The sequence below is a fragment of the Babylonia areolata genome, chromosome 22 (genome assembly GCF_041734735.1).
Source record: "Babylonia areolata isolate BAREFJ2019XMU chromosome 22, ASM4173473v1, whole genome shotgun sequence".
NCBI lineage: Eukaryota > Metazoa > Mollusca > Gastropoda > Neogastropoda > Buccinidae > Babylonia > Babylonia areolata.
The window spans coordinates 29,645,204-29,667,174 of NC_134897.1; the positions used below are offsets into that span (position 1 = coordinate 29,645,204).

At 37.6% G+C, this 21,971-nt stretch overlaps 1 protein-coding gene across 8 annotated transcripts in view; it reads right to left on the reverse strand.

Annotated features, from left to right (window-relative positions):
• Positions 1-21,971, reverse strand: part of LOC143296918 (katanin p60 ATPase-containing subunit A-like 2) — a 48,585-nt gene that overhangs the window by 14,644 nt on the left and 11,970 nt on the right. For 2 of the 8 annotated variants that reach the window (XM_076608932.1, XM_076608928.1), the window contains exons 3-8: positions 21,453-21,619; positions 20,076-20,093; positions 11,116-11,164; positions 8,882-8,932; positions 3,314-3,482; positions 1,500-1,628 (exon numbers count right to left, since the gene is read on the reverse strand). In XM_076608932.1, the coding sequence (XP_076465047.1) occupies positions 1,500-1,628; positions 3,314-3,482; positions 8,882-8,932; positions 11,116-11,164; positions 20,076-20,093; positions 21,453-21,619 (583 nt within the window). The remainder of the gene's footprint in view (positions 1-1,499; positions 1,629-3,313; positions 3,483-8,881; positions 8,933-11,115; positions 11,165-20,075; positions 20,094-21,452; positions 21,620-21,971) is intronic. The other 6 variants (XM_076608931.1, XM_076608930.1, XM_076608935.1 and 3 more) reach the window with 6 other exon arrangements.

The following is a 21,971-nucleotide window of genomic DNA, read 5'->3' on the forward strand; positions in this document are numbered from 1 at the left end:
AGTCAAAGCAGGCAGATTGACCCATTTCTGCCAAACCACATCTGCTTTAAATAGAATTCCAAAGTTAAAAAGGAGGGGAGGGAGGACAGGAGGAAAATAAACAAAACCAAAAAGGAGGGAGGGGGAGAGGAGGAAAAGGAATAAACAAAGGGACAGAATAAGAAATAGAGTGTGGAGATACAGTTTTCAGTTTCAGTTTCAGTAGCTCAAGGAGGCGTCACTGTGTTCAGACAAAACCATATACGCTACACCACATCTGCCAAGCAGATGCCTGACCAGCAGCGTAACCCAACGTGCTTAGTCAGGCCTTGAGAAAAAAAAAGAAAAGAAAAAAAAAGGGGAATAAATAATAGATAAGCTTACATAAATAAATAAATAATAATATAATATAGAAAAAGGTAGTAGTAATAATAATAATAATAATAATAATATATATATTAAAAAAAACACACACACACAAAAAAAACAACAAAAAAACAAAACAAAAAAAAACAGCAATGATGATAAATAAGCAAATAAATGTAAAACATGAAGACACACATTCACACATACACCCACACATGCATAACAGATATGCACCAAACTTGCAGTTTCACAGATATGAAAGCACAGTCAAATACATATAAACGTACATGAGCTCCAACACACACACACACACACCACACACATTACCCTGCACCTCCTCTACCCCCCTCCTTCACACACTCATTTCTAGTCTACGTATTGCAGCTTCCACAGCACACACACACACACACAAATACACACACACACACACTCACAGAGATGAACACTTACTTGTACAAGCACACACACATACGCTCATATCTCCCACCCCCAACCCCACACACATATATACAAAGATATATATATATATATATACGTTCCAATATCCTGTTGCTCCCACAGTGTAGGCATGCATACACTCACATACCTCATCCACTACCCCACCTCCCCCCCGCACCCCCACCTCCACTCACACACACACACACACACACACACAGACAATGAAAACAACAACAAAAAAACAACACACACACAAAAACACACCAAAAACAAACAAACAAACAAACAAAAAAAACAGCAGAAAAACACCAGACACTTCTTAGTTTTTTCTACCAAAATCTCTGGGTCAGAAACTGAGTGTGTTCAATTTGATTTTAATGTTCATTCAAAAATGAGACAGATTAAGTGTGTATGTGTGTGTTTATGTGTGCATACGTGTGTGTGTGTAGTGTGTATATGAGTGCATGAGTGCATGCATTCGTTTCTTTGCCTATCCAAATATCCGTGAAGTGTTCAACCTCAACCACTACACATTCAGATCCTTAAGTTTCTTCATAACCACACACACACAGACACACACACACACACACACAGAAACCAGTCTGCAACACTGCAAGGAAAACTAAACAAACACTCCTAGCTACCAGTACAACTTCCATACACACAGAGAACAGAACACGTATCTAACGTTGGTTAGTGGTGGAAGAGGAACCCACCCGTCGAGGTTTCTGGACGGGTTCACTGGGGTTCTCAGAGTTCTGGATGGCTCCCTGCGCTCCGTGCACCGTCATTCCCTGTAGTGACAACCCTTCTGCATGGCCGTTCACTGCCTGCCCATCTTTGTTCTGAACAAACAAACAAACAAACAAAACAAAACAAAATTTTACGTAAGTAGCATGCTTTCCATCCTCCTTTTTTTCTATAAAAAAAAAAAAAAAAAAAAAATCTGATAAAATGTCTACATGCAGGAAACCCTCCTTTTATTTGGTAGAAAAAAAACAAAACACATTCAAAGTTACCACATTCACATTAATTCTGTAGAAAAGAAAATTATAGTGTGAGTCATGGTTATACTCTTCCTTCTGTGTTTTGAGAAGCGAATGCTTCTCTTTCATGCATAACATATATTCCCCTCATTTACTCTAAAAAGAAAAACAAAACAAAACAAAAAAGACCCATGAATTTGCTGTGATATAGTGGCCTGTTATGACTGAGTCGCAGATTTTTAAATCCCCAGAAAAATTGTGACCAAAATCAGTAAGTTTTATCATAAACCAATACTTATTCTTTCAAACAACAGCTTCAATCCTAGATCACAACAAAAGTGCTTTTGATGCATTTTATGTCAGGCTGAATAATTCAATTAGTAAAATTTATATATATATATATATATATATATATTTTTTTTTTTTTTTTTTTTTTTTTTTAAGCCAAGGGGCTCCTTAACTGAAGTACATGTCTTAATAATGAAACAAAGTAAAACAAAGAAAAGAAAAGTCAAATGCCAATATAGAAATCAATATAATAAAAATAAAAAAAAACTCCCACATTCAACTTTCATCCCCAATGGATTTTTTCCCCTTCATCATCACCAGTCCTGAGCCCGTCTTCTGACAGAAACCTTCCTCCATCTAATACAAGTTCCCATTCACATACCAGGATGGAGTCAGGGAAATCAAGAGTAAAGCGTCTTTCCCCCAAAACACAAAAGAGTGGTATTCAGAAATCTAAGTAAAGAAACCATTCACCCCAGGAAGGAGTGAAGAAATCAAGAGAAAAGCGTCTTTCCCCAAAAACACAAAAGAGTGGTATTCAGAAACCTAAGTCAGGTACCCATTCACACCAGGATGGAGTGAAGAAAATCAAGAGTATAGCGTCTTTCCCAAAGGACACAAAAGAGTAGTATTCAGAAACCTAAGTCATGTTCCCATTCACACCAGGACGGAGTGAAGAAAATCAAGAGTATAGCGTCTTTCCCAAAGGACACAAAAGAATAGTATTCAGAAACCTAAGTCATGTTCCCATTCACACCAGGACAGAGTGAAGAAAATCAAGAGTATTGCGTCTTTCCCCAAGAACACAAAAGAGTAGTATTCAGAAACCTAAGTCATGTTCCCATTCACACCAGGACGGAGTGAAGAAAATCAAGAGTATTGCATCTTTCCCCAAGAACACAAAAGAGTGGTATTCAGAAACCTAAGTCATGTTCCCATTCACACCAGGACGGAGTGAAGAAAATCAGAGTAAAGTGTCTTTCCCCAAGGACACAAAAGAGTGGTATTCAGCAACCTAAGTCACACCAAGACGGAGTGAAGAAAATCAAGAGTATTGCGTCTTTCCCCCAGGACACAAAAGAGTGGTATTCAGCAACCTAAGTCATGTTCCCATTCATACCAGGACGAAGTGAAGAAAATCAAGAGTATAGCGTCTTTCCCCAAGGACACAAAAGAGTGGTATTCAGCAACCTAAGTCATGTTCCCATTCACACCAGGACGGAGTGAGGAAAATCAGAGTAAAGCAGAAAACTTACCATGGCTGGTCCGCTGACGGAAACAGCAGCCGATGGTTTTCGTGTGGATGAGGTGATGGCTCGTCGGCCCCGCCCTGACTGGGGTCTCTCATGGCGGCCGGCTGGGGGTGGGCTGGGTGGCCGGGAGGTAAGGGGAATTCTGGGAAGGGACGGAGTATTTGTTTTTACACTGCAAAGGGGAAGAGGAAAAAAAACACAACAAGAAAGAAATGATGGAAAGCGAGCTTATGCTGTGAAAGAAAAGGCACATGAATGAATGCACAATGACATTTACAGTGGGTTTTTTTTTTTCTTGTTTTTTACGGTCTATGGCAGTCTCTTCTGACATGAACATACATATATATATATTATATATATATATATATATATATATATATATAAAGCAATGCTGCCTTAACACCATGAAAAAGCAAACAACGACCAACAAAAATACAAGGAAGACGCAAAAGTTTCACAGAAATGCAAAAGATTAAACCATTCACTTATCATTATGTACTGGCTTGAAAATCATAAAATATTTGAATGCAGCATCAAATTCTTAATCTTATTTTGAAATGCGTTTTGGATTTCTTTTTCACAAAGTGTTTTCAGTACATCATAGATGTCAACTTCCTCTCATCAAACAACAATAAACTTTTTTTTCAAAGAATCTAAAAACAACACAAAAATTCAACACTGACGACAGTTATCACATGCACACTATTCTAATTTTTTTCTTTCTTTTTAAAAACACAATTCAGTCTCTTCTTAATGGTGTCAGTAATGTTTTAATACAGTTATCCTTTAAAATACACAATGTCAGAAAATATTTTAAAGACCGAAAAAGAGTCAAATCAATAAATCAAAACTATGTCATTATTCCAGATGTGTCCTTAATTTCTAAAGTGATCTTGAAAATCAGTTCCAGATAACTTACAAATATTACAAACGGGGAGAAAATCCGACAATAGTTTGTGAGCAGTTGAGGGTAGGACTATGTATCATAAATCAACACCCTCAGTTTTTCTTCTTGCAAACAATTTGCAGACAAAACCTTGAATCTCCAAAGCATAATTATGGCTATTGAAGTTGAGTGTATGTACCATTAAATGTATTGTTTGTGTTATCATGAGTCGCATCAGTTTACAACTGAATTCACATTTCTAACTTCCGTATTCTACAATAACCTTACGATTTTATTTTGTTTTAAAATGGTTTGATTTGTTTAGGAAATTTGATTTTGCTTTATACTGTATCAAATATCCATAATATTCCTTGTTCTCTAAACATGACTCTTTGTTCCTATATACTGGTCACATTTTTAAAGTAAACATTTTAGGTAGTCTGCACCATTAATCCAAAGTGCATAGAACTCTGTGTGTGTGAGAGAACCACAGATTACTGTCATAGTGTGTATGAAAACTCACTCACATCACAGTATCTTTGCACACACAATAAGCATGGATGTAAAATTCTATATTATCTTTGTACTTGACTTTTGTGTGCTCAAGGTCAAACGTTTGGCCTTTGTTTTACTCTCCCACATTCACAAATCAACTATACTATTTGGATATATCTCTGATTTCTTTCATGTATGAAATAACACATTTTCCAGGTTCAATTTTCCACACAACTGGACGTCTCCACAAGATGGCATGATGATGATCATTCATGCCTGGGAAACTTTCAAATTACTACTAAGATATTCTCTAAAATAAATTCAAAATGCATCTAATGGAGAAGTCTAATATCTGTTCTCTCTATACTGATGCTACACAACAAGAGCAAACACAGCATCAAAACTGTAGCAGGCATATAACTCACTTCCTCAGTCATTCAAAACAAGCACAGCTATGCCACAAGTCTTTTTTTCAAAAATCAGATATCAGTCATTCAAACTGGGTGTTTGCACTTTTATTGTTATAGTTTTATCCATAATCTGAATGTGCGTTCAAAATTATGTTAAACATAACCTTTTCTTCATTTCTCTGAAATACTTTCTCTGAAATCAAACAACACTTGTCAACAATGTAGCGTGTCCAAAACAAAAAAAATTATAGGAAAAATAGTCTTCCTTTTTGAAATGAAATGACTGGAAAGCTTACATCTAGGGGAAGGCCAGTCCTTGTTAAACAATGTCTTTAAATAATATTTTGCAACATGCACATTTCTATTCCAAGTCTTTCACACATCTCTGCTGTTTTGGCTTTGTCACATACTAAAACATACAGAGCACATGCTAAAACACTGAGCTGAGCTGTCATATTTCAGAAGAATATATATATATATATATATATATATATAATAATATATACATATATATATATATATGGTGTGTGTGTGTGTGTGTGTGTCACAACTGAGACAGTTACTCTGAATTCATTCATATATATCTGGTGATACACAAATACCAAATGGCTTGAATAAAATCCAAGAACACCAGCAAATTTAATAAATCAATGTTCCAGCAGAACAAAGAAAATAGTGCTGAGCTATGCCCACTACAGATGGAAAAAAACAACAAACAAACAAACAAAAAACCAAAACAAAACAAGAAAAACAAGCCTACTGTGTAGCTTATGCGGACAAATGTTTGGTGAAAATAGTTAATAGATTTAGAATGTTTTTTTTCTGTCTTAAAGAATTTATCAAGCTACAATGGATAAACTGACACTCTTCACAACAACATATAATTCAATTCATACTCTGTTGTTTCTGTTTCAGTAATGATACATTCATATTACCCTCTTTTGGCATGATGTTCCTTGAAACCTACACCACCATAATTAGATCAGTTACCAATTCTGCTTTTAAGTTACATAACCTTCAGCCGGACAAGCTTTACTTTAAGTTCTACCTCACCAGTTAAAGTGCGTACACACTGGAAAATCCATGAGCACACATACAGAGGGATGAAAATACAATGAATAATAGATTAATACAGGTTGATAAATGCTAAGAAATGGCAGAAACAACATCCTTAGTTTACCATCCATGGAACTCAAAGAACACAACTTGAGTTTTGAGACTGGACGTATATATATCACAGCAACAATTATAACCCCAAACTGACTGTGATTAGCATAAAGACAGAAACACTACTGCATGGCACAGCTTTATGGCATTTCACTCTAGGCTTTCAAACCAACTCAGCACACAGCATACACATCACAAAGCTTCCCAGTCAGCTTTCAAACTGTTGTGTCATACAGTTTTGTTACTTGTACACATTTTCCACTCCTTTTTTTTTTTTTTTTTAAACTGGTAGTAATCTGATTAATAAGACAAGAACTATAACCAGCACTGCAGCACTGAAGGATACACATTCTTAATGTCTCTGAGACTGTCTGATTGACTGAACATTCTGATGTTCATATGCTCCTGGTTCTGTCTGTGTATATGTGTGTGTGTGTGGAGGGGGTGTGGGGGTGGGGGTGGGGTGGACAGGAGGGGGGCAGGGCGTTACATGTGTTTGTGAGTGCATGCATGCATTATTGCATGTGTGTGTGTATGCGTGTATGTAAATGTGCATCTGCATGCCTGCAAATGGTGCAGATTTGTTTCTCACCTCAACTGTGACCAAGTGTTCCATTGCAAATCATGCATATAATTAAAATATCTCTTTTCTCCTTTTAGGCATTTCTATTTGGGGGAAAGGAGGATCTGGTAACACTTTTCACTAAATTTTCATCAATTTTATATAATTTTTGGTTGCCACTTTATCATTATTCTTTTTAAGCCAACAGATTCTGATTGTACCCCCAAGGATGATCTGAAACCTTCTTGCCAAGAGTGGGCAGTCATCATTCGACCCATTGCTACTGCCATTAACATGACCTCTGGCCAGTGTAGAATCATTCATGAACTGAGTCAAACAGATACTGCAGACAGTTCTCTCAGCAGGAAAGAAGTTAACGGACCATTTTTTACTTAATAAAATTTTTCATTTTACGATTCAATGGACCTATTTACTGCACTGTCTTTCAACTGAAAATTTCTTTTTATTCCTCTGAGTTTATCGGTTATGACATCTTTGTGTTCTTATCTTTATGAAGCATCTTACTTGCATGGCCAATTCATTGGATTTAAAATGAAAAAAACAACAAAACAAACAACAACAACAATGAACCCCCCCATACCCCCCGATCCCCCTCACCATTTATTGATTAAGCAGCCACATTTCATTTTCCGTTACATTAAAGTTATTAAAAAAAAAAAAAAAAAAAAATGCAACTAATCTCAATGATAAAAAAGAAAATGTCTGTAAAACCCTGAGCGAGTGCAAACAGTCAAGAACAACAGCCATCTCATCACAGCTGTCTGCCTAATTGTGCAGTATTGTTCCAATTTCATAGTACAGATTATTCCCTGAATCAACACTGTTCTCTTCAAAACTATACAATGTTTCTAATTTAAAACTAGCAACAACAACAAATAACTTAAAAAAATTTTTTTTCGCAGTATACCATACACTCTAGCTCTCTAAGTAGTGCTCACTCCTAACAAATATACATAAATCAAGGAAAAACTGTACATAAATAATCATCAGTTGATGCTTATTTATGAAACAAATAAAAAGAACAATCACGAAATACTGAAACAGAAACTGCAAACAAAAGAACACCCAGGTCTAAAAATCATACAAAAACGAATGACAAAGAAAAATCTCACAAACAGGAGCAGCCAAACATACCATATCTTCCTGACTACTTGACACTTTGGATTATAATTTTGAGGAATTTCTAATTTCAACAAAATGTCAGGTGCACATCAAAGTGATAAACATGAAGTCGAGCCTTGACAGGCCTATCACTGTTGCCACAGCAGCAATGTTCAAACAATTAAGCCCTGACGTCGTTATCGCAACTCTCTTTGTACAATGTGCCATCTGCTTTCTTCACTGCTCTGCTGGAGCCAGTTGCACTGCTCGGACAGAAGAGCCTAGTATGGCCCGTAACCCACTACTGTGTGTAGTATGGAACTGACCAATGGCGTAGTTCGGTCAACGTAGGCATTTAGTCATGTGTAACTGTCAAAAAGTTAGAACCAAGCAATGCAAATGGCACCTGATCTCCACTTCCTTGAATCTGTCCTTTCCAACCCCTCTTCTAACCCCTTGTGAGGTGGTTTTTTTCTGATTAATGGAACATTTCATTTCTTTCCATTGCCACAGACATCATACTACTGGGTTTGGAGATCAATCTTGAAATGATTTTGAATCTTGACAGCTTTTTGACAGATTTTAATCATCACTCAAAGCACCGTATCATAAGGTGCAAGAGTCGAAGTTGAGGAGCAAAGTGTCGCCTCATAGTCCATAAAATATGGAACATACATCAGCATTCACAAAAAAATGTACACATCACAGCAGAAGGAATGTCAGCACCATCATTAGTCAACAACTCCAAGCCGTCAACAACAGAAAAAAAGAAAAGAAAAAAAAGGAAAAAAAAGAAAAAAAAGAAAAGAAAAACCAACATTAAAAAAAAAAAAAAAAAAAAAAAAAAAAAAAAATCTGGTTTGAATTTCAAGCACAACAAACGCCAAACAAAAACACAAAGTCTCAAGGCTAAAAAGTGACATATCTACTTTGTTTGCCCAAGGCCCCTGGAGCTGCATCTTGTCTTGGAAGACAGAGTACTACGTACAAAGAACAACTATACAGGTGTTAATCATTACACTGACAAAACTGGGGGTTGGGGGTTGAAACACACAATAAAACAAACAGAGAGGTGGGTGGACACGTGGGGCTTCTGGGAAAACAAGATAGAAACAACAATCAATCTACCAGAGATCACAACAATATGGTTTCACACACACGTGTGCGCGCACACATGTATATTTGCACACATGCCCCCGTACATACACATACATGCAGAGTAATTCTATAAAGTAGATCAGCACTGTTCACCAAAAAGGAAACAGATTTTTTTTTCATAACAAGGTTGATTTTATTTATCAAATTTTTTATTGGACACATTAATTCAACACAAAAGTTACAGATATTCTTTTGGAACAGAACTGAACATTTGTTGGAGTTTTTTTTCTTATTCCAAAGGGGGGTTATTTTCCTTTGAACATCAAATTACAATCAAACTAACTTATCATAAATGCAATACCATGGCTAGAAAGTTTAGAAAAGCGAAGATGAGGAAACAAATTTGAAAAAAAACCCACAATGCTTCCATTAGTCAGTGTAATTCAACAATGCATTCATCAAAATAAGGCATGGAACATTATCACAATTACACAATGATCGAGTGCAGAAATGATCGTTCCTTTGATTAAGGCAATTACGCATGTAAGTCTTAGCCAATGCTGATGCGTTTGGTGATAGCATACAATTCTGGGCCCCTACTGGTCTAACAAAGGGTAACACCACTTTGCAAGCATGGCCAAACATCGAACCAACAGCTACCAATTAAGATTGTGTGCTATCAATACCATCTTGAAATTACTGGCACTGACAAACTGGTTAGTAGGTGCTGTGTCTTTGTCTTATCAAAGGATGCAACACACTGTGATTTAACAAAATTACACTGATGAAACAAAAACAGATCAACCAATGTTGATCTCCTCCCTTCCAATGCTGATATATCTCATGTACAAATTTCGACATTTTTCATTACATCCAGGATCCTAACAATACAAACATTAAACCAGCCAATAAACGAGAGTGAAAATGCATGTATATTTTCAGTTACTTGCTGACTAATGGCTCCAAACGTACTGGTATTTGGGGTTGCTTTTTGTTTCTTTCTTCTCAACATACATCTTTCCTTTATTTACACAAAAAGGGGGGGAGAGGGGAGGCAGGGGACGGGGAGGGGGGGGGGGGAACCTAGATCTAAGTCAACATAGTATCATTTTCTATTTCTGAAAAATATCAAAAGAGATTTAGGTCACAGACAGACCAATAAGTCATCAGGTATCATCCTGAAACATAGGTAAACCATCCCCTCCAACTGTTCTCATTCCCCTTTTCACACACACACACACACACAAACTGTTCCAGTCTCTCCAAGTCCAACTATTTCTTTTCCAAAGCTGAGAGATCAGGTCAGTGAAACAAAGAAAACAGTACAACACAATCTCTCTCACTCTGTACCTTTTTTAGAGAGAGAGAAAAAAAAGAGATGAATCAGTGCCATTTAATCAGATTTCTGACAACAAACACTGGTCATGAAATGTCAAAAACAAATCTAAACTTTTGTAAAGACATGCAATGAATACGATGAACAATTCAAGAGGGAATGAGAATGCTATGAAATGTTAAACACACACTTAAAACATTGTAAAAGGCATGCAATGAATAAGATAAATAATTCCAGAGAGAATGAGAATGTTATGAAATGTTAGGCACAAACCTAAAACATTGTAATGGCATGCAATGAGTAAGACAAATGAGTCAAGACGGAACGAAAATGCTGTGAAATGTTAAACACAAACTTCAAATGTTGAAAAGACATGCAATGAATAAGACAAATGATTCAAGAGGGAATTAGAATTCTGTGAAATGTTAAACAAAAACTGTAAACATCGCAAAGGCATGCAATGTAAAGATAAATGATTCAAAGAGGGAATGAGAGAGAAAGGGAGGTCAAAACATAAAAAAAAAGTAAGGAAAGATGGATGAAAAAAATAGCCAGAAAGGGTACTGACAAGTTGCTTCAAAACAAAACACAAAATAAAACCAACCAAAAAAAAAAAAAGAAAAAAAAAAGTGTGTCAGAATAAGCATTTGAGGTCATTTAGGGTAAAAAGAGGAAAAAACAAAACAAAACAAAGAAAACAATTTGTAACACCAAAAGAAAACTATGTACCTGTTGGCTCGTGTATTCTTGCCAGGCAGCAGTCTCCCTCGATCCCCAGCTGTAAAACATCACCAAAGACCAGCTTTCAATAAGGTGTGTGGACAGCTGAGATGGACACAGAAAGAGAAGAAGTGGTGGTGGGGGGCACAGAGAGGAGAGGGAGGACAGACAGAAAAAAAACATGTGAAAAGAGATGGTACAGGCAAAGGTTATGCTTGTTTACTTAGAAACGTGATCACATTCCGAATCATGCCCTCTTCTCCCACACTCTTTTCTCTCTCTCTCTTCTTCCTCTCTCTCACTCTCTTCCCCCCCCCCACCCCCCAAACCCACCCTCTTATCTCTCTTCCCTATCCTTTTCCCCTCCTCTATGTCTCATGGGTGTGTGTATGTCAGAGAGAGAGAGAGAGAGAGGGGTGTGTGTGTGTATGTGTGCGTGTGCATGCATGTGTGTGAGTGTGTGTGTGCGCATGCACATGCACATGCTGGTAAGCATGCAAGTACATACGTGCATATATTTGTATTTGTATTTCTTTTTATCACATCAGATTTCTGTGTCTGAAATTCGGGTTGCTCTCCCCAGAGAGAGCTCGTCGCTACACTACAGCGCCACCCATGTTTTTTTTGTATTTTTTCCTGCGTGTAATTTTATTTGTTTTTCTTATCCTATGTTGATGTGTGGATTAATATTTCTCAGTTCTCATGTCAGTACATTGTACTCACATGTGTGTGTGTGTGTATGTGTGTTCACGCACATGTGTGTGTGTGTGTTTGCACGTATGTGTGTTTGTGTGCGCGTGCATGAGTATTTCTCAGAGGTTTTATCAATTGTTGTGACATTATTACTCCTTCTATGTCTTAAACACATGATTTGGACGACCAAAGCACTTTTGCACTTCTTACAATTCAGAGGGGCACAGTCCAGTGCCTGATCATGAAGGCTTCAATTTTGGTTCAAAGCACAAAGACATATATGCCCTCTATTGCATCACATCTTATTCTAACAAAATAAATTACTTTAAGAAAATTATTACAATATATTATTTCATGTCACATTCTAACAAAACAAAGTAAATAGTTTCCTTTATATATATATATATATATATATATATATATATATCACATTATAACATGTCATGCTAGAGCATGTAACATGGGTGACATAATGCGATTACTAACAGACATACTATGTAAGGTCTCATTTATTTTCTAAGTCTTTCTTGCCTCACATCACATCATAAGCAGAATCACTTTATTAGCTCACCTTGCATCACTTGATACAATGCATCCACATACAGTGACACATGCAGATTCATCTCATGCCATTCTATGCCTTGCTAAAGCATGCCTTGTCACTTCATATTTCACCATGTCATGACACGCCATTACACCCAAAACATCAGATTGATTATAAATAAAGGTGTCTCTGGATATAATGCCACCACCAAAGAAACAAACTAAAACTTCTTTCCACCTCTACCAGACCTTCTGGGGTGGCTTGGGTGCTAGTCTTTCACTCAAGACAAGTAACAAGGATTCTGTGCACACGTAGCACCTGTGAAAGAACCCATGGCTACGAGAGACTGTCTCTGGCAGAATTGTCCACACAAAAAAAACAACAACAAAAATCATTTTGTATAGATAAACAGATATGCATGGGTTGACAGAAACAAAAACGGTGGAGCCACATTATGGCAACAGGTTTTCTCTAAGCATAGAGCCTTAACTTCACATAAAAAAAACTGTGATGTGACATGAATGTTGTACTAGATTGATAGAATAAAATGGATTCACTTTCTTACACTGAAATGGGTAAAGCAAAACAAACAAACAAACAAACAAAACAAACCAGAAACAAAAGAAATACAACTTGGTAAAATATTATACACTTCTGAACAAAACCTTATCACACACACACACACACACACACACACACATATATATATATATATATATATATATATATAGAGAGAGAGAGAGAGAGAGAGAGAGATGCACACAATTACCCCAAAATACTGTATATATATATCTCTCTCTCTCAAAAAAAAAAAAAAAAAAAAATATATATATATATATACACACACACATATACATATCTCTATATATATCTGTATGCACAAAATTACCCAAAATACTGTTTACTAATATCACACTGATTATCCCATTCCCACCCCAACCCACACCGCCATTTTTTAATTTGTGCCAAACAAAAAGCAACAGATCTGCCTTCTGTAGAAACCAAAAGACAGTCATCCAACGAATGATAAAATGATGATAATATTATACAGAGATGTTATCAAAACAAACGAAGTCAGTCTCCAAGAGAAACAATGACTCTTTCATTCAGGACAGAGATACTTGTGAGAAGCCAAAATGATGTATATCTGTTGTTCTACTGTGTGTTAGGGTTCACTGAGAAAACAATGACCTTAAAAAAGAAGAAGAAAAAAAAAAAGAGTTGAGACTGTTCTCCAACACTAACTTTCTGAAAACTCTCCCTTTGTGCAGTACAATGTACACATTTTTGTATATTTGTATATGTGTACATTTGTAAGTGTGTGTGTGTGTGTGTGTGTGTGTGTGCGCGCGCGCACGCATACATGCGAGTGCGCGTGTGCAATGCAGCAGAACATATGAACACATATATCTTTATCTAAACCCATATGTACTCATGCCAGTCTCAATCTCTTCATTGAGCAACACACTACATGGTAACCAATGGTGTGCATGTGTGAGTGTAAGTGTGTTCATACATGCATGTGTGTGTGTGCCTGTGTGTGCATGTATTTGTGTGCTGTATCAGATCTTTCCGACAACCGACTAATTCTTTTTCTGACACACTGACTTCAATTCAATCATGTGGCAAACTGTTTAAATGCATATTAGTATAGATACTACAGTAAATAGGGGACATACAGTTTGAATCCCGACTCCCCCATGCCCAACCCCCAACAAATCCAATGGGCCATTGTCGGACTCCTTGTCAGCTGAACAATCAGTTCAAAGCTTGTGTCCATGGCTCACTGGTCATGATGGACCAACCATACTTGACACCTGCACACTGAATCATAGAACTTTCATGCATTCACGCTACATTCCCAATGTGTATTCAAGTCCTTTGACAGCACAGAAGAAAGGGGAAAAAGCTACAGAGCTTGTCCCTTCCTCCACCCCCTTCCACATGCAGTCATGTTGTATTTGGAGTGAGAATGAAACAAATTTTAGTCTACTTCCATACTTAACTAATACAAACCAAAAATGCTTATAAATCACGCCTCACAGAGAAGCAGCCACATGTCACACGAAGAAAATAAATCCAAGCTTAAAATACCAACAGACTTCTGCCATTAAAACTGTAAAATGTTTGGAACAAATTTGATGCAAACAAGTTTATTCAAGTGATTCAGGCAACTTAGATTCAGGCTTCTTGCTGTTGAAAACTATAAAGAGACTTTTTTTTAATTTTTTTTTTTTAAACAACATAGTGACCTGAGTTATTTGTATTTGTATTTCTTTTTATCACAACAGATTTCTCTGTGTGAAATTCGGGCTGCTCTCCCCAGGGAGAGTGCATTGCCACACAACAGCACCACCCATTTTTGGGGGTATTTTTTCCAGCGTGCGGTTTTATTTGTTTTTCCTATTGAAGTGGATTTTCCTACAGAATTTTGCCAGGAACAACCCTTTTGTTGCCGTGGGTTCTTTTATATGTGCTACGTGCATGCTGCACATGGGACCTCAGTTTATCATCTCATCTGAATGACTAGCGTCCAGACCACCACTCAAGGTCTAGTGGAGGGGAGAAAATATTGGCGGCTCAGCCATGATTCAAACCAGTGCGCTCAGATTCTCTCACTTCCTAGGTGGACACGTTACCTCTATGCCATCACTCCACATATCTGAGAGAGACACACAAACACTAAAGTATATACACTCACATGCACAGTCTCACATACAAACACGCATATCCACACACACACACACACACACACACACACACAACTGAAAATAAATCCAAATTCCAAACCAGAATAAAGGCATAAAAAGATAAAAAGATTATTAACAACAACAACAACAAAAAAGAAGTAGAAAAAAAGAAGAAGAAAAAATGCTTTAAGAAGACCCAGCTATAAAAGATCTCAGTATACTGGAGATACAGACCCTGAGAAAGCACCGAAGCATCTGAAATAACACAACAAACAAGATAATTATACTCTGCAGCAGAAGTGATCATACAAGGAGCATACTGTGCAAAGTCCAAAATATGCATGTGAGTGTGTGTGGAAGAAAAGTTTAAATTAATTCAGGTGTCAAGGACAAAGGGAGGAAAGGACAAATGCAAATCACCCATATTCAGAATTCCAACAAAGATTATTCTTTTTCTCCTACAGAACTGCTGGTTATTTATTCAGACATTCAAAAACAAAATAAAACAAAACCAACAAAAACCATTATCAACAGTGTTGGCACATATCTTTCAAAAGAAAGAAAGGAAAAAATGTTTTCCCCAAACCATAAAACTTTAAGCACACACATACACACGAAACACCAGCGTAAAATTTGTGACGGAAGATTTTTTAGACAGACTCTGGTCAAAGAAAGAGACAACCTGTGATTGTGAATGGGCATTCTATTTCTTGGCACTTAAAAAAATTTTTTTTTAACAACAACGCCAGATTATGGTAGTGATTATAAACACGCAGGAGCTTGATAACATATGTATAGCATAGGCGCTTTAGCCACTCAAACCAAAGTCTCACTGAACTGCTTTTCTGCTATAAATCCTGTCAGGCTGCAAGCATGATACTGTGGGAAAGGACTGAAAGATACATCACAAGCTACAAATATATATGTATATAATAGGCCAGGATTGCAATGCAGGCGACTGAGCAGGACTGCCACACAAGGGGGAATGTCTGGGTATCAATGAAGATGAAGGGAAAACAATCTACAATTTAATATGCTTTCAGCTGAAGCTTCTTGTCCTATCTTTAAAAACTATTTTTACCTTCTTCTTTTTTTTAAATACAGAATTTAAATGATCTAACCAAACTCCCATAAAATAAAGGTTTTTGATCATGGCAATTGCACTGGATTATATTCTGAAAACATTGTGTTACAGTGTCTGGTTATGGTTGGGTTGTGGCATCCCCAAGCCAGAATACACCTACCCCTTGTTTACCACCTGCCCCCTACTCTCCCCCCCCCCCCATCCCCACTCTTCCACCACTTGAGACTTGGTCACTGGAAGTCCCTTCCCTTTCCACCCCCACCTTCCCTCTCTCCCAGCCCTCTCCTCCTCTGCTAAGCCCACATGCCTGCTCTGTTGTTGATCCACTTGCAGTCACCTCACAGTCTACCATAGCCAAAACAATTAGCCTCTCAGACACTACTTCAACTCCCTCCTCCCCCACTCTCCTCATCCCTCCCCCAACCCTTTCCCTGCTGAAGTGTTTGTAGGGGTCAGGACAGTGTATGTGTGTTGCATCCTGGCTAGTGGTCATCCTCTTCTGACCAACCAGAGGTGTCCGTTTGCAACATTTAAAACACACAGTGTGTTTACAACCAATCAGGTGACGTGTCTCTAAATCACAGACACAGACAAGAGTGTTGGGACCATTAGCCCATTGGGTTGTACCAGCTGGGAAAGCATGACTGTAAACACAAAGCTCACATGGCAACAGCTTTTCCCTGTTGTTAGCAAACTAGGGAGCCAGACTGAGAGACTGAGGTTCCACTGAGAGAGACATCTGTTGACCAGGAGGGCTGTAAGTAGTGAACTAACTAGGATCTATTTTTTGGACTTGGTTGAATGTTTGATTTCAAATATTGGGTTCTGTGACTAACACACTGCCCCAGTGGGATTGTGTTCTGTCACAAGAACACGAAGTGAACTGTGATGTTTATCACATAAACACTGATAGAACCATTGAGCTGATGTGCTACTGCACATAATTATAAGTGTAACAAACATGTGTTTGATTCAGAAACCATGAGTTGTGTCAGAGTACAGCCAGTATGTGTGTTACTTGTTGAGTGAAAGAAAAGTGGTTAAGGGATAAAATGTAGCCAATACTTGCTGAATGGAAATACTGGATTGAGTCTTTGAGTATCCCCCCCCCCCCTCACCCCTTGTCATGCTATTTTGCTATGGGTATTATGGTATGATGTTTTGATATCATGTTTTGGTTTTATTGGTGTTGTATCTTGGCTCGCAAAATGACAATGTTCAGTGATACGTCGATTGTGTATCAGTTGTTGACCTACTGTGGGAACAATGTAAGTATTAATTGTGTTATGAGACGCTATAAAGATGATAATTGTGTGTAGTATCTGTATGTAGAACAGAATGTTTTGTTACGTTGCTCATGGAGTGAGATATTACCTACCTGTTTGTATGTTAGGTGGTGACGTTATATTTAAGGTGAACAAATATACCGGCTAACTGTGTGTGGAGGATATTCCATGTGTGTGTGTGTGTGTGTGTGTGTGTGTGTGTGTGTGTGTGCACCAGGGTGATACAGCAAACTGTTATGGAGACATGTTTGACTAGTTGGTAGTTGTGATCCCCATGTGCTGTAGTCATGTGTTAAACGCCAGTGGGACAACACATACTTGTAATGTGTTTAAAAGATTTGAGACCACTGAGAGTCAGTCCTATGCTGGTGCACACAGGTTGCTAAATATTTTACCAGAGACAATTTACTTGGTACTATGATTACCAGTGAGATACTTTGTAGATAAAAAGGGAAGATATGTTCGGTACTTTGTAAACAGTTATTTTTGTACGGTAGTTTAACTGTGGTTATGAACACTAAGAGTTTGTATTTTAGTCAGTGACATGTTTGGTGCACAGTTTGTATTAGTCATATATTTCGTACAATATTTTATGTCATTAACTGTTGGTTGAGAATAAGCTAAAGTAAATGGAGCTTCTGTATTCTACATGGATTCCTTTGAGGAGAGTATATACATTTGCGTACATGGCGAAAGGTTATATTTTTGAGTGTGTGTTTGAATCATTCTGACGACATATTGATGTTTGCATGTTATTCTAGCCTTTCATGGCAATGATGTTTAGCATATGTTTTGGTATTGTTTTGACCTGGGTTTTGGTTTTTGTATGTGCTCCAGGTGTGCTGCTAAATGCTAGCTGCTCCTAACTGCTAGCTGCTAACTGCAAAGTCAGGATGTGCTGCTGAGTTAGGATGTGCTGCTAAGTGCTGTTAAGTTAGAGAAATAAACATCTCAATTCATCTTACTAAAAGACCCTGCTGTGGTACGAGGAGAGAGTGGATTGTGCACCAATCCTCTGCCTGTTATCCTACCTCTTCAGTCTTCTTCCTTCTTCTCCTTCTACCCCTAACCCCCCCCCCCCTCCCCACCTTTTTACAATTGATTAAACAAGCTTGAGTTTGTACAAGAACCAGGATCTAACAGATCCCCCCCCCCCCACACACACCCCCAGCCGACAAGTTTTGGGTAAATATTTGCACAGAGAAGCTGTCTTCATTCAGGGGCCACCTTTCTAGTTTTAGCTATAGTGGAGAAGAGGAAAGAGACAAGGATGGGAGGGGGGGAAAGTACATGGAGAGGGGGAGCAGATCTGAGCAAGTTGTCAACAAGCATAACTTTTGTTTTTTTAAACACGGGAGGAGTGTAACAGAGGGGGGTTGTGCGAGGAAGAAAACAAAACTATAGAGACGTACACTTCTACTGGTATTCATCTGATGTGTTACTAAAGTTGCTATTATTTGCTTAATCATCTTTCACTTACAGTCACATGAGTATAACAAACATGAGAGAGAGAGAGAGAGAGAGAGGGGCAGGCAGGCAGGCAGGCAGGCAGGCAGAGAATGCTAAATGACTATGTGATGTATTTTTAACATGTTATTTCAATTCTTATATTCATAATTCATTTGTTTTTCTTCTTCATTTCAACAGAGCTAAAGGACTGGAAGGGGAGGATGAAGAGAGATTAACATACATATAACAGTCACATAAAACTTAAATCAGTGAAGTCTGAACCAGAAACACAACTGCACAAAAGAAGTGAATGGTGTGAAAAACAACAACCCATAAACAACTAGTTTATAAATATAATCATACAGTGCCAGCATTCTAAAAATCAGTTTTCTTCAATAAAAACTCGGTTCTTGCCATTCAAATCTAGGTTTTCTCCTTTTACACTACTACACTTTTAACTAATCATTAATAACACAAGTAAGATCACCAATCATAAGTTAGAACTGGAACTCTAAGAATCTGACTACTGGTCTACTACTATTACATATATATTGATGGCTGAATTTCACTTTCAATATGACTAAATCATTCAAATGGTCAGGTGGGCGTAAATGAAACTAATGCAAATTCTTTGTCTCTCAGGCATGTCATGCAAATGAAATGATTAATGAGGGGTGGTGTGTGGGAGAAGTCATCTTTGAAACAGTTGCATTTGCCATCCCTAACTCGCCACAATCCTTTAGTCAGGGACTAAATCAAGACAAGTCTATTCATTTATTTCCTATTGTTAAAGGGAAATGAAAACCTGGCTAAGGACAAAATTAGCAGTTACATAATTATTTACTATGTAGTCAGGTTTGTTCACATACCTTATAGCTTTATAATGTTTTTATTCATTACTAAGAAATAAATTCAGTTATTTGTCTATTCATCTATTCACCATTGTTAAAGGAGAATGGAAACTGGCTCGATGAAAAAATGTCATTTGCTAGTTATTTGTTATCCAAAATCTCACTGGACATCAGCTTTAAATATCTACCATCAGACATGTTACGCAGACTAACCAGTAACCACACCACTCCAATAATGGAAATTATGAATTATATATGAAGCACAGCAGACCGAATCAAGTGAATGGGTTAGAATAGAATAATTATGGGGGGAAAAAACCAGCACACACACACACACACTCTGAAACCACCGCTTTTGGAACAAACATTTACTTTTGATACCTGGCAAACCTGAAAGGACAGAAAAGTAAACCTAATCACTGTCACCAATCATGTATGCTAACAAGAAAAATATGAAAAAAAAGATTATAATAAACTGACAAACTGAAACAATATCATATACACAATATTCATAGAGGTAAGGTTGTAAGTCATGTCACTGACAAGCCTATGCATGCACAAGTGGATGCTGGACAGAAGAGGGAATAAGAGAGAGCTATGAGAGAGAGAAGAGAGATAGATAGATAGAGAGAGAGAGAGAGAGAGGGAGATTTAAAAGTAATCCATTACATGAATGCATTAAACATAATCTGTTACATACTCATAATTCATAGTTTCATTCACATTCCCTTTCTCAGCAAGTGCCTGTGAAAGCCAAGCCTCACCTGATATTAATATTGAATATGACATGTAATACTCAACACAAAGACATATACACAGTGTAGTGTCAGTCCAGATCAACTTCATCTCCAAAGCACAGTTATTCCTGTAAAATGAACTCTCTTAGTCAATCAGGCAAAGGGCATCAGCTATCATGCTGACCATAACTGTGATTTCCACTCTCTGCTTTACAAAGGTGCTGTGACTAAAATGACTGTCATCATTATCTCATGCTTAACATTCCATCAGATTTCATGTTGCTTATTTCCATTATCAGAAGCAGATGGTCAAATAGTGCCTAGCAAATGTTGAACAAAGAAAAGATGTTTGGCTGAACACCATCCACATGGTTTGGTAACAATTCAACGTTTTCTCTGGGTGGTCAAAGGGGGAAGGAATGGGAAAGCTTACTGGGAGCTGACACTGCTAACTTCTTAAGGATTGCTGGTTTTAACATGTTCAAGGTTCAAGGTCCCATGGCTTTTTACAACCATCACGGCAGTGAATTCATATCCACTGTATCTAGAGCTCTGTGTATGAAGGCAGAGCACAATCCTCTCCTTCCACCATTTTAACCTCCCCAACCAAAGTCAGGTACCCATCAACACCTGGGTGGCGTGAGAAAAATCAGAGAAAAGTGCCTTTCCTAAGGGCATAACACCATGGCAAAACAGGGCCTCGAACCCTGACCACTGCTGTACACTGGATCACAAGTCCAAGGCCAAAGAGGTTCTGCCAAGGTGTACTCTTGTTGGTTTTGGAACTGCTACACATGGGTAATGGGTATAAGTTCTATAACTTAAGTTAACCAAGATAGTAAAAGTAGGTATCAGAACTAAACGCAGGCAATACTGAAAATAAGAAGAGGGGAGAGGTTGTTGAATGATGTTCCCCTTTATCTCCTTTACACAACCTGCCTTCCTCCCACCTAATACTCTTCTTAAGAAAGAAAAAAAGAAAAAACATTTAAAAGCAAAACATGTTACCTACCACTCTGAGTCAACTTCTTGGTCAGCTTTGGGTATTTGGCAAACTTGACGTAGTAGTAGGACTCATACTCCATGAGTATAGTTTCCAGGTCAATGTTATCACAGACTTCATAGCGACTCAAGTCAATGTTGGTTTCTCTAGCTAGTGATTGTGATGAATCCAGGTACCTGCAAGACAGCAAACACATATACATATTCAGTGAATCACTTAGTTACTGTCATTCTAACATAAAAAGATGCCATATCACTTATTAGTATGTGATAGAAATATTGAGATTGGAATTGGATTTAGAGTGCAATAACTTTCAAAACTAGTTTATGGTCTATGCAAAAACTGTACAGGACTTCATTATTCAGCATATATGCAAAAACAAGAACAAACAACAACAACAACAACAAAACAAACAAACAAACAAAACAAAACTATCCCCTGGTGAAGTAACCACCCACAGTGGTAACAAAAGATCATATAAGTTATTTAGAAGCTATAGTCATGTATCATGCATCCTTAATGCCCCAA